Source organism: Pelophylax lessonae (assembly GCF_965119305.1).
Source record: "Pelophylax lessonae genome assembly, chromosome: 3".
Classification (NCBI taxonomy): Eukaryota; Metazoa; Chordata; class Amphibia; order Anura; family Ranidae; genus Pelophylax; species Pelophylax lessonae.
Genome location: NC_138770.1, coordinates 507,981,297 through 507,995,349, shown reverse-complemented (window position 1 = coordinate 507,995,349; position 14,053 = coordinate 507,981,297). Strand labels below are relative to the sequence as shown.

The following is a 14,053-nucleotide window of genomic DNA, read 5'->3' as shown; positions in this document are numbered from 1 at the left end:
TTTTCTGTTGAAGCCTCGTTGAGTTGCTAAATTGGCTTCAAGCCAGTGTTAATTTTGGCAGCAAATTTCAATTTAGTTTTAGTCTTGGTCTTAGGACTAAAATGGCATTTTAGTTTTAGTCCCATTTTAGTCTTCTGCAAGTGTTTTAGTTTTAGTCGTATTTAGTCGACTAAACCTCCAGTAAATTTTAGTCGACTAAAACGTCCTACATTTTAGTCAGCTATAACTCATTTTAGTCATCTATAATCGAATGGGTGTAGTTCAATTGTAATTTGTAATGCATTATTTAAGCATTTATCTACAATTTCCAAACTCATTATATACTACTGCTGGTCCTGGAGTGAAAAATCAAATATGTTATTATTTATGGTATTAAACTTTGAGCATGCACCAGTGTTAATTTTGGCAGCAAATTTCGATTTAGTTTTAGTTAGTCTTTTGACTACAATGCCATTTTAGTTTTAGTCGTATTTTAGTCTTAAGACTAAAATGCCATTTTAGTTTTAGTTGTATTTTAGTCATCTGAATTGTTTTAGTTTTAGTCGTATTTTAGTCGACTAAAATTGTGTTAATTTAGTCGACGAAAACGTTAGTCGGTTTTAGTTGACGAAATTAACACTGCTTCAAGCCCTGAGGGCCACAATCAGCCCATAAAAAACAGTAATCTTGCAATTTAATAACGTAATATTCGGAAACAATACATAGAAAGTGAAAACTGCACTGTCATGTTTTTGTGGTTAGTGGAGAAATGTCCCTTACTTTGGTGGACCACGCAAGTAATTCCTGTTACAGTTGTAGTCAATGCTTCTGGCCTTCCTCTGTGACATTTGGGCAGGGAACTATGTGTGCACTGTGAGACAGGAGATCCGAATGCTACTGATCAAGGAACCCCCTTCCATTTAATTAATGTTACTACTGAAAATACTGTATCACATTTATGATGCAGACTTTGTCAAGTGGGGCAAACTACTGGAGGAAAGAAGTACAGGCCCCACTAATCCTCTCAAATATTCTTAGCTTTAATTTGATGGGTAGACCTCCAATATAAACTGCTTTACTTAAGTCATGTGTGCTCATTTCTGTTTTGGTGTAGTAGCATATGCTTAATTTTATTAAACAAGAATGATTTCTTGGTTGCTTTCTTTACTACATTTTTGGGTTCTGCTCTATAAATCAGAGACTAAATACTTGAATTGCGTATTTTTGTCTGTCGTTTGTTGATGCGTAAAATATTCTTTTTTTTCCATTGTTTTTCAGCATCCATTACAAGCTTTTTAACAGTCTTGGCCTGGCATCCAAATACTTTGCTGCGGACATGGTGCCTTGTGCTTCACAGCCTCACTCTAATGACTAACATGCAGCTGAACTGTAAGTTAACATTTGTGTCTATAAAGCTGCTTTCATGCAAATGATAGATCTCTTTACCTTAGCCTATACACACTGTTCATGAAAACTGTGCTCCACATACTGTAGTAGTAGTTAATTTATTTTAGGTTTTTTTAGTCTTGCAGTGTCCTTAAATGTACTTTTATGCATTATCAGTTGACCAGAGAAGTACAGTGTATACAGTATTTCTATAAGGCTGCCTTAACTGAAGGTGAAAATTGATGTAAAAATGGTACTTCATGAATTTAAAAAAAACCTTACTTTGCTAACTTGCGACTTCTTTGTCAAGCATACGATGAGTGCTGAAGTATAAAAAAAAATATATATATATATATTTCTCTGTCGCTCATTGAGACGCAGAATCCATATCTTGATATCCATAGGGTTATACTGCCCCCTACAGGAGTAGGACACTAGGCAGAAAAAAGTTCTGGCCACACCTATGGGCAGTCCCAGGGGGTATACCCTCTCTCTCCCTGCTATAGGATGTCAGTTTTTTTCTGCCTAGTCAGGAGTAAGGACCTAAGTTCCTTGCTGGGATCTCTGGTCCTGGCAAGTTTTTTTAGATCTTTTTTTTAGTTAGCTTTTTTCTCCAGTTGTTCCTGTGAGATCTTCAAGCAATTATGCCGGATCTGGGCGACGGGCTGGATGCTGAGATCCAGTGGTCACCCCAGCCGGCCTACGAGCGCGTGCAGGCCCAGCTCCGCGCTGGGTCGGCCGCGACATAGTCCCACTGGACGGGGACTGGGTTAAACGTCCCTCCGAGTTGCAGCGTCTCCTTTGGCCGACAGCCCCTCCCCCCCCCCACTGGGCGGCAAGGGGTTTTGTCTGGAGTGGCGCCTGCTCTGTTCTGGTATGGTGAGTAAATGCTTCCCCCCTTTCTCCTCATGGCTGACTTTGGGGTGGACCCGGGCCCCTCCCTGGGACGGTCGGACCCCCACTAATCTGGGTTCCCCTGTGCACCCCCTTCCTGTGGTGTCCCTCTCCCCCCTCCATCCCCCCTCCCCCTTCGGGGGGGGGGTGTTTGTGTGGGGGTGGAGCCCCTCCCTAGACCCGGGAAGATCGCTCCACAGGACTTCCTTACGTAGACAGCGCTGAGAGCAGTCCTTTTGAACTCTGGTGCATCGTGTGGTGAGCCTTTTGGGGGTCTCTCGTCTCTCACTGCGGGGGTCTCGAGGCACGCTGTCCGACCACTGAGGGGCGCTGTAGCGCTGGGTGACATTTTGCAAAAAAAAAGCTTGCCATGGACCCTGCTGCACGTGTCCCCACCTGATCCCCTTCGAGGTGGCCGCGGGGCCCTCCGATTCTCTGCTCACCATTGATGCGCTTTCGGCGGTCCTGGAGTAATTTGTGTCCCGGGTGGAGGTGGCCTGTCAGCTAAAAAGCGACCCCCGCCTACCCCTGTCTCGTCTGATGCCACAGATTCTGATTCTGAGCCAGTCGCTGCTGCGGGTTCCTCCTCTGGGGCTGCTGTCTCGCGCCCCGTCTCCTCTGATAGTGAGGATGACCTTTCTGCCTCCACCATAGCGCACGACAAGGCGCTGGTGGACGCACTGATTGTGTCTGTCCGGGAGACCCTAAAACTGGAGGTTGCACCTGCGGATGCAGCTGATACGGAAGCTGCCTTTGGCACTCGCAAGCCCTCCAGGGTGGCGAAGGTGTTTCCCTTTCCCAAATGCTTTGACGATATCATTAAAAAGGAGTGGGTCCGTCCAAAACGAACCCCTGGGATGCCCAAACGGATTGCTAGGCGCTACCCGTTTGAAGAGCCCCTCCTTAAGAAATGGACGGTGCCACCTTCGGTGGATCCGCCAGTTTCCAGACTAAATAAAGCTACTATTATCCCGTTAGAGGATTCCCCCGTCCTTCCGGGATCTGGTTGATCGTAGGGCGAAATCTGTGTCCCGTTCCATATTCTCCTTGGCAGGGTCGGCCTTAAGGCCAGTGTTTACGATTGCTCTGGTTTCGCAGACGTTGACGGAATGGGCCAAGCTGTTACGCCATGACCTGGAGGGGAGAAGTCTCCCCCCTGCCGTGGCAGATTTGCTGGAGCAGATGGTGCAGGGGCTACAGTTTGTTTGTGACGCCACGCTGGGCGCTGCTCCATTACTGGGGCGTGTGTCGATCTCGGCGGTGGTCCTCCGGCCCATGCTCTGGTTGAAGTGCTGGTCGGCGGATCAGGCCTCCAAAAAAGCCTTAACTGATCTCCCTTTTCAGGGGGATCGCCTGTTTGGTGCTAACTTGGATGAGATTATCAAGGGTCTCACTGGGGGCAAGAGCACCTTTCTACCACAGGCTACTAAGGGTAAGGAACCTCGTCGCAGACGGGGACCTTCCTTTTCAGCTCACAAGAAGTTTTTTCGCTCCTCCGGGGCGGGTAACAAGGCGAAGCCCTCCAAAGCCCCCCCCCCCCGGGGGGTTTCAAGAGACCCTGGTCTGGTAAGCAAAAATCTGGTCCTTCCAGACCTGAGGACAAGACCACTTCAGCCTGAAGGTGCGCCCCCACCCATATCAGGGGTGGGGGGGGGGCGTCTTCGCCAGTTCCCGGACCCGTGGCTCTCCAGGATTCCAGACAAATGGGTTCACGAGGTCATGCGGTCGGGATACAAGATCGAGTTTCGATCGTTCCACCGGTGCAATTCTTCCATTCCAATATGCGACTGTCCCCGGATCGCCTAAAGGCTCTGTTGGGGGCAGTGCGGGACTTGATGCAACAAGGAGTGCTGGTTACGGTTCCCTGTGCGGAACGTTTTCAGGGTTTTTACTCAAACCTGTTCACAGTGCCCAGGAAAGAGGGCAAGGTGCGTCCAATTCTGGACTTAATGGCGCTCAATTGTTTTGTCCGGGTGCAAAAATTCAAGATGGAGTCCATTCGCACAGTGGTGGCCTCCCTGCATCAGGGGGATTTTCTGGCATCCATAGACATCAAGGATGCCTATCTTCACGTTCCCATTTACGCAGGACACCAGCGGTTTCTGCGCTTTGCTGTGGGAGAGGACAATTATCAGTTTGTGGCGTTACCCTTTGGTCTCGCTTCTGCTCAAAGGTTTTGGCCCCAGTTCTGGCGCTGTTGCCGCAGCGGGGCATATCGGTTCTGGGCTACCTGGACGACCTCCTCCTCCGTGCGGAGTCTCCGCAGGCTCTGTTGTCAAACTTGGAGATCACCATGACCTCTTTGGAAGAGTTCGGGTGGCTGGTGAACCTGCAGAAGTCATCCCTGGTTCCCTCCAGGAGGCTGGACTATCTGGGCCTGACTTTGGATGCGTCCTTGGCCAAAGTGTTTCTCCCTGCGGAGAAACTCCAGAAGATTCGGTCTACGACTCAGTTGTTACTGTCCGCCAACTGGCCGTCCCTTCGGACTTGCATGAGGGTTCTGGGACTGATGGTGGCGTCTTTGGAGGCAGTACCTTTTGCTCAGTTTCATACGCGGACTCTCCAAAAGGAGATTCTTCTTAAATGGAACCGGAATCCCGATTCCCTGGACAATCGGATCCGGCTGGGCGAGCGGACCAGGGAGTCTCTGGTTTGGTGGCTTCGGTCTCCGATGCTCAGTCAGGGGAAGTCCTTTCTTCCGATCTATTGGACGATTGTCACCACGGATGCCAGTCTATCCGGGTGGGGAGGGGTTCTCGGCAGGCTGTCTGCTCAGGGGCTCTGGTCCCTGGAAGAATGCAGGTTGCTGATAAATGTGTTGGAACTGAGAGCGATCAGGTTTTGCCTGGTTCACTGGACCGAGCATCTTCGGGGCTGCCCGGTTCGGATTCAGTCGGACAATGCCACGGCCGTGGCTTATGTCAATCACCAAGGGGGCACCAAGAGTGTTCTGGTGGCTGTGGAAGTGGCCGGCATTCTTCGTTGGGCGGAACGGTTTGTTCCGGCTCTTTCCACAGTTCACATTCCGGGCGTGGAAAATTGGCAGGCGGACTTTCTCAGCCGTCAGACCTTGGATCAAGGGGAATGGTCTCTTCATCCAGAGGTGTTTCACCAGTTGTGCCTTCGTTGGGGCACCCCGGACGTGGATCTGTTGGCATCTCGGCTCAACAGGAAGGTGCAGAGGTTTGTAGCCCGCTCCCGTGATCCTCTGGCGGACGCCGCAGACGCACTGGTTGCTCCGTGAGGGCAGTATCAGCTGCTGTATGCCTTTCCTCCTCTCAAGTTGCTGCTGAAACTTCTTCGCAGGATAGAGGCGGAGGGAATTCCAGTCATCCTTGTGGCTCCGGACTGGCCTCGTCAGGCCTGGTACGCCGACTTGGTCAGGCTGGTCGCGGACGCTCCTAGGGAGGATCTGCTGTCTCAGGGACCGATCTTCCATCCTGCTTTACGATCGCTGGCTTTGACGGCCTGGCTGTTGAGAGCCAGGTGATGAAGGACAGGGGTTTGTCTGCTTCAGTTATTCCTACTTTGATTAAAGCGAGGAAAGCGACTTCCAGAAAGATCTATCATCGCACATGGAAGTCTTATATCGCGTGGTGTGAGTCCTTCTGGGTTCCTCCACGTTCTTACTCAGTGGCTCGGATATTGGCCTTCCTGCAACGGGGGGTTGAGCAGAAGCTGGCCTTGAGCACTATCAAGGGTCAGGTTTCAGCATTGGCGATCTTCTTCCAGAGGCCACTGGCTACTCATTCTTTGGTGCGAAATTTCATCCAGGGGGTGCGGCACCTGGTTCCTCCGGTGCGTGCCCTTGCCGCCCTGGGATCTTAATTTAGTAATGTCGGTTCTCCAGAAACCTCCCTTTGAAAATATTAGGGAGATTCCCTTGCTTACCTTATCCCAGAAGGTGGCCTTTTTGGTGGCTATCACTTCTGCACGCAGGGTGTCGGAACTGGCTGCGTTGTCCTGTCGTTCCCCATATCTGGTGGTTCATAAGGATAAGGTGGTTCTTCGTCCGAATCCGTCCTTCCTTCCTAAGGTGGTTTCCGACTTTCACTTGAATGAGGATATTGTGTTACCTTCCCTGTGTCCTAAGCCCAGTCATCCTCGGGAGTTTGCGTTACGCTCCCTGGATGTGGTTCGGGCGATCAGGGTGTACTTGGCTACTACTGACTCTTTTCGTAAGGCTGATTAACTTTTTGTGATCACGGATGGCCCTAGAAAGGGGTTGCCTGCGTCTGCCTCGACTATCTCCAGATGGATCAGACAGACGGTGGGGCAGGTTTATTCTATTAAGGGTCAGGTTCCTCCGTTCCCTGTTAAGGCGCACTCTATTAAGGTTCTCAGTGCTTCCTGGGCCTTCCGCCATCAGGCTTCGGTGCTTCAGGTTTGCAAGGCGGCTACCTGGTTGTCGGTTCATACCTTTACTAAATTTTATAAGGTTGATGTGCTGGCATCGGCGGATGCCTCTTTTGGCTGCAAGGTTTTGCAGGCTGCTGTTCGAGGGGACCTTTGGTCTACCTCGGGGGTTCTGTTTTTTTTCAGGTGGATCTCATCTTCTTGTTTCGATGAGTCCTCTGTTCTTCTGGTTGGCTATGTTTTGGCCTACTGGATTGGATTTTTTTTCTGTTATCCCACCCCTCATTTATGGCACTGCTTTGGGACGTCCCTATGGATATCAAGATATGGATTCTGTGTCTGTCAATGAGCGACAGAGAAAACTTGATTTTTGACTTACAGTAAAATCCTTTTCTTTTAAGCTCATTGACAGACGCGGTACCCGCCCCTCTATTTTGAGTTGGGTTGGTATGAGTCTCTGACACTGCTTTGTTACATAACTGACATCCTATAGCAGGGAGAGAGAGGGTATACCCCCTGGGACTGCCCATAGGTGTGGCCAGAACTTTTTTTCTGCCTAGTGTCCTACTCCTGTAGGGAGCAGTATAACCCTATGGATATCAAGATAAGGATTCTGTGTCTGTCAATGAGCTTAAGAGAAAAGGATCACTGTATCCTGATCTAATGTATACTGTATGTGATCATTACAAATTGCTAGACTTAAAAGGTAATAGACGTTCATTATAATAAAATTGTGTAAGAAGTCCTGAAGTCTGCACTGCATACATTTAATGTGCACCAAAGGCCGCCTCAACGTGATTGAAAAGGTTTTTTCTTTTTTTATTATTTTTAATAACAATCATGTTATACCTACCTGCTCTGTGCAGTAGTTTTGCACAGGGTAGCTTTGATTTTCTTCTTTTTGGGTCCCCTGTTGGCAGTCCTGGCTCCTCCCCCTACTGAGTGCCCCTGATAGCAAGTCTCTTGCTATCTGCTGTGTGAGCCATTGAGGAGAGAGAGACCTGGGAGAGCTGCTGATCTCATGCATCTTGCTGGATCAAGATAGGGCTCAGGTAAGTATGGGGAGGGGGGACCTGCAACCTTCTGCCTTTGGAACAACTTTAACACCCATGTGTTGCAGTGCTGCACCGTTAGTGTGTTTTGGTGGCAGAAGCAGTGTAGCACATGGTAACACACTGCTGCATAATGGGGAGCTCTGCAGCAACAGAGGAGATTGGGTACAGCTTTTAGTGTCCTGGGGTGCAGTAGCAGCCAATTCGAAATAATTTGACTGCAATTTGCATTAGATCACCATAAAGATCTGAAGAGGCCCTTACCAGTTCTTAGATCTAGTGCATTTGTTTTCTTTTCAGGCTTTTTTTTCATCTGGTGAACCAGCCAATAAGTCTGTTGTTTTTTACAATGATCAGCTTTTATTTATTCGTGTAAACTTTTATCCCAAAATTTAGAACGCTTTTGCTATATTTGCTTTTGTAACTGCAGTGTGAGCTAAAGTTTGGCTTCAACTTGTTAGTGTATCTAAGTCTAGTACATCTAGCTCTCCTCCCCCCCCCCCCCCCCCCAACAATTCTGCTAACCTATGGTGCCCCTGTGTTCCTTCATCCAGAGTGGGGTGCTCTAATACGGAAGGTGTTTTACTGGCCAGATCTGTAGGTTCAAAACATGGAAAAGCCTAAAAATGAAAACTAATGCAGCCACCACATCTAAGGATTGGTCAACTCTGGCCAGCCGAACCCTCACCTGCTACCAGCTGCCTGCTTTCCTGAGTACATGAGTCCTTGTCTCTTACCCTGAACCTATACATTGCATAACCTTCACACAGCTTCAACATGTCTGTAGACATGAAGGAGACAGTCTTGAAGTATAGGGTGCCCCACAGCTCACACCTTACTAATGGCTCGGGGACTGCTTGCAGCACACCTAATGGTGGTGGTAATATTGGTAGCCTAGGATCATGTTACTCTCTGCTCCTAGAATCCATGATGTTGTTGGAGTCCTTGTTAACTCTATTGGTTGTGGGTGTTGATTTAAAAACCGATTGAATAGGTTTGCCTCTAGGACAAACAGTGGATGCTGTAGTGGCTAAATGAGATCAGTACACCCTGATCTGTTCCTTTTCTTCCTTGAAATGACTTTCCAGTCTTTTGCATAGGATCAAGATGTCGGTCATTCTGGTTATCCTTATTGCTCCAGAGTAATGTGGTACTCTGGCTTGGTAAGACACCTAAATGTATGCTCAGTTAGGACTCCAGGATCTCTTGTCGTAAGGACTGGTTTACCATCTAACTTGCGTATTTGATTTCAGTAATGTTTGTTTAAAGCTAGAAAGTCTACATCCTGCAAGGTCTACCATTGGACGTGGAAAGCTTTCTTCAGTTGGTGAGAGTCTTTGTGATTCTATTCTAGGAGTTTCTCCATTGAATGAATCCTCTTTCTGAAGCTGGTTATAGACCAGCCTTTGGCTCTCAGCACTATTAACGGTCAGAAACATTTACCGCTTACTCCTAGATTAGGAATTTTTTTTTTCCTGGGAGTCTCCTATTTAGCTCCCCATATATCAACGACTCCATGGGATCTTAATCTGTATCTCTCTTTTCTTCAGAAACTGCTGTTTTAACCCATTAGAGACATTCCACTCTACTGTTACCCACAAGGTGGTATTCACCTTGTGAAGCGATTGTCTGAAATGGCAGCCTTATCCTGCAATAAAATTCTTTCTGGCTTTGCCTAGGGATGAGATTGTGTTTAAGCCCAGCTCTTCCTTCCTGCGTAAGGTAGCTTCGGCCTTTCTCTTTAGTGATGACATTCTGTCCCTCAGTCTAGCTCCAGGTATCTCAACCAGAACCCTATTTTTCTGTCCCTCTGCCTGACTCCAGTTCACCAAATGGAAATTTCCTTCCATTATCTCGAAGCGGTTCAGGCTGTGAGGATCTCTCAGCCATAGCTTCTTTCAGAAAATCTGGATCCTTTATTGTCATTTCAGATGGTCTCTAAAGGTGCATCAGAATCATCTTCTATAGGTAGCTCAGAAAAACATTCATCCAAGCTTAGTTTTAAGGATTGAGTTCCACCTTTGCTTTCAAGGCACTCTTCTAGATTTATTTGTTGGGCTTTTCGGCATTAAGCGAGTGTTTTTCCAGATTGCAAGGCAACAACCTGATCTTGTATTGTCATTCTCTAACTTGTATTAGGTGAATGTTTGGGCGTCATCTGATGCCATCTTTGGCTGTAAGGTATTTCAGGCATCTCCTTAACTTGCAGGCAGTCCCAGTCCTTTCTCTGACCTGTTAGCATTGTTCGCTGTTTTACCCATTTGTCAGGTGGACTGCTTTTGTGCCCCCTGAAGGTAAAACCTATTGTGACCCTCAATAGAGGAGAAAGAGAATAGTTTTTTCTGCTTAGGATTTTTGTATTTACAGTAAAATGCGGGGGCGTGTCCTAACCTCGGACGAAGATGGACGATTAATTCTATAGCTCCGGCAATCAGAGGGAGAAATAACTGCCAGGCCGGGACCTACAGCTCCACAGATTTTGGCAAATCAAACTGCAGCCGTTCATCATCCCGCTCTCGTTCCCCACGGCACTCGGGCACCCAGCTGAGCCGCCAGATTCCTGAAATATTCAGGACACAGAACACTAACATGGCGGCGCCAGTCTCGCAGGCCTCCCAAGCCTTCTCACCGGACACAGGCAGCTCTCTACAACAGAGCCAACAGATAGCCCAGTAAGAGACACCATACTTCTGCCTATCCCGGCCCCACACTCTGCCCTGAGCCTGCATGTTCTTCAGGCTGTAGCGACTGACAAAAGAATCCCTTTCTGCAGCCTTCTTAACAGCTGTAGCAGACCTGCGCAATGATTTACAAGTTAAGACAGATTACATACAGGACCTTGAAACTACCACTGCACTGACATTGTTCTGCCCTTACACCCATGCCCAATTTATTAAACGTGATCTCTTGTGACTAAAACCTCTTAGCATGTTTACGGAGGTAACTCACTCGGAGAAGGAAGACACCCTATATCCTCTATATTTGGGGGAGACAGTACCCTCTTGCCATTATTAAAGGTATATCCACAAGAAGAGGACGATTCAAAATGTAATTGTCCGTATCTCACCTTCTAAGAATATTATACAAATTCCCTCCTTCTGATGTAAACTGGCTTACTCTCGTGATCTAAAACTACAATTGCAGAAAGAGTCGGCCCCTTAAAGCTAGTTACTCAATAGTAAACCCATATGAACCGCAAAACAAGTCTTGCGTCAAACTTGTACCAGTAGCCCCTCTAACCCGTTTGATAACAGCTTCATACGTTATGAGCTTAATTACTTTCTTTCAGCTCCAGTACTCCTATATCCTCCTTATATCTTTGTGATGCACTTGTACTCGGATCATATCAAAATCCCCATTGCGCAATCTTTAGGTGGATAAAGTTCCCGCTAAGCAAAAAGGAAACATGAAAATTCACCTTGACAGCCATAAGAAACTGTGTTTGACATGTTTAGTTTAAAACGGTTGTATACTGTAAAAAAAAAAACCTGCAGGAAAAAGGCATAATGAGCTAGTATGCATCGCATACTAGCTCATTATGAAATACTTACCTTAAAACGAAGCCCAGACACGGTTGCCCGGACACCGCTGAGGGAGCCCTCATGTTCCCTCGGCGTCTCTTCTGGGTTCGACAGCTCCGGCGCTGTGAGTGGCCAGAGCCACAATGACGTCACTCCCACGCATTCACGTGGGAATTCCTTTCCGGGAAGGAGCCTTCAGAGCGCATGCACCGCTGGTGTCAGCGGCTGCATGCAGGGCGAATATCTCCTAAACCGTGCAGGTTTAGGAGATATTCATTTTACCTACAGGTAAGCCTTATCATAGGCTTACCTGTAGATAGAAGTTTTTTTTTTTTGAAAGGTGTTTATAAATTTTCAAGAACAATACATAACAACAGTACAAGCAATGTCAGTAAAACAGAGCAGGGAATAAACAACGAACCAATAGAAAGCATTGCAGCATAGACAACTCAAAAACAGGCCAACAGGGCCTAGGATGAAGAAAAGGGGGGGGGGGACCTCAAGACAGAATTGCTTAGAAGCCGAACGGCAACATAGGGGCACACCTAGCAGGACACCTTAAGTGGTCCCCACCCTAAGGTGGACAGGGGGACAACCAGACAAGACGACGAACACAAACAAGGACACTCGCAAACCAACTCACACATCCACACACACTCACCTTCCCCTATTCATATGGGACCTCCATGGTCTCATTCAGCAGACAAGCTGGAAGGTAGAGGGGTATCCGCCCAGAACGAATCCTCTACATCAAGCCAAGGTTGCCAAACTTTAGAAAACTTGCCAGGACACCCTCTACTCTTATAGATCAGTTTATAGAGTGGTACATCTCCACGCACTAAAACCTAGAACTGCTGTACGGTAGGCGGTTCAACACTTTTCCAATGTAACAAGATGAGTTTCCTAGCATAGAGCAGTAGTATGCGGATCATACACGGGGAATTAAATCATTCAACACGCCTAACAGGTCTACCTCCGGCGTATGTGGGACCAACAGGTGTAATTTATCATTAAAAAATGCGAAAATAGATGTCCAGTAACCTTTAATATGGGGGCAGGACCAAAACATGTGGAGGAGGTCTGCTGCAGGACAACCACATCTAGGACAGGCGGCTCCCAGGGCAACACCCATACGGACCAATTTTTGAGGCGTGTAGTGCAAATGGTGAATGAATTTGAACTGTGTGAGTCTGTGGTTAGAACTAATAAGCACAGCTCAGGAAGCAGTGTGACCCACTTGCCCATGGCCAGTTTAAATGGGTCGGCACTAGCCGCCTGCAGCCTCGAGTAAAATGTAACGGTTGCACATACCATGGCGGGCCTTCAGGTCATCAAAAGATACAAAAAGGTTTGACCTAAAGACATGGAAGACGTACGTCACCCCAAGTCCCGACCACCAAATAGGAGTCCGGTTACCATGAAGCTCGGGGAAGTTGGGATTATCCCACAACGGGGCATTAGAAGACACCGCTGGTTCATCCGACAGCATCGCATTGCCAGCATGCCAAGCCAGCCACCCAACCTCCATAGAGACACGAGAGCAGCGCCTATGCAACGATCTATGGAGAGCGTCTAGAGCCTGCATCTTCGGTCCGTGCAAGGCCAATACAAGGATGTTGGAGGTGTTCCCAGGAGAGTCACCAAGGCAGTCATATACATGGGTAAGCTGGGACGCAATAAAATATTTTTAAAGATCAGGACATGCCAGGCCGCCCTGGAATTTGGAGGCCTGGAGGGAGGACCTAGCTATACGAGGGCGAGAGCCCTGCCAAAAAAAAGTGAGAGTGGAATCTATTTTATGGAATAAACGCCTGGGTAAAAACACAGGTGAAGCACGAAAAACATAAAGGAATTTAGGTAAGTAAATCATCTTAAAAATGTTAATCCTATCAATTGGATTCAGTGGCAATGAGGACCAGGTGTGCAGCCGAACTTTCATATGCAAAATTATGGGCTGGACATTTAGAGAACAGTAGGTCGAGAGATCGGAGTGCACCTGTATCCCAAGGTACTTAAAGGTGGGAGACAGGCAAACCCGGACCGCTGTAAAAAACTGAAATCCACGAGCGGGCCAAGCGAAAAAGCCACCGATTTTATCCCAGCCCACCCTGAGGCCGGACACCCCACAAACTCCTCCACCACCCCCAGTAAGGCTTCAAAAGATGACTCACGACCATCAAGGTAGATCAGTGCGTCATCCGCGTACAACAAGATTTTCTCCTAGGTCACCACAAAGGATACCGCCCACCGTCTGCCGCACCGCCAGAGCCAAGGGCTCAATGGCCAGGGCAAACAGAAGAGGCGACAGAGGGCAGCCCTGTCTTGTACCACGTTGAATAGCAAATGGTGCAGAAACCTCTTTATTAGTACATACTCTGGCTAGATGTTTTGAGTAGAGCAGACGCACCCATTTAATGGAGAGACCAAAACCCATTTTAGACATGACCTGCCAGAGGAAAGCCCACCTCACGGTGTCAAAGGCCTTCCTGATGTCCAGAGATAACACTAGACCACTCCTGGCTGCCTTACCTGCACTGTACTGGTGTACGTGGAGCCGGCGGATGTTATCATATGTGCTCTTTCCAGGCATGAACCCATTCTGATCTGGGTGGATGAGAGTGCTTATAACCTTACCAAGACGGTTAGCTAAAAGCTTGGCAAGAATCTTAACATCGCTGTTAAGCAAAGATATAGGATGGTAGGAGTCGCACAACAACTTATCCTTGTCCGGTTTGGGTAACACCACTATGAGAGCCTCCCACATAGAGGCCGGAGCTCCCCTTCGTCCAGAGCCGCCGCATAGAGGTCCTATAATCTACTAGCCAGGTCCTCCGGGTACTCCTGGTACCACTCTGCGGGCAAGCC

At 48.0% G+C, this 14,053-nt stretch overlaps 1 protein-coding gene across 6 annotated transcripts in view; it reads left to right on the top strand.

The window, feature by feature from the left end:
• Window positions 1-14,053, top strand: part of BIRC6 (baculoviral IAP repeat containing 6) — an 807,095-nt gene that overhangs the window by 402,877 nt on the left and 390,165 nt on the right. For all 6 annotated transcript variants that reach the window (XM_082252286.1, XM_082252283.1, XM_082252284.1 and 3 more), the window contains exon 43: window positions 1,258-1,368. In XM_082252286.1, coding sequence (XP_082108412.1) covers window positions 1,258-1,368 — 111 coding nt within the window. The remainder of the gene's footprint in view (window positions 1-1,257; window positions 1,369-14,053) is intronic.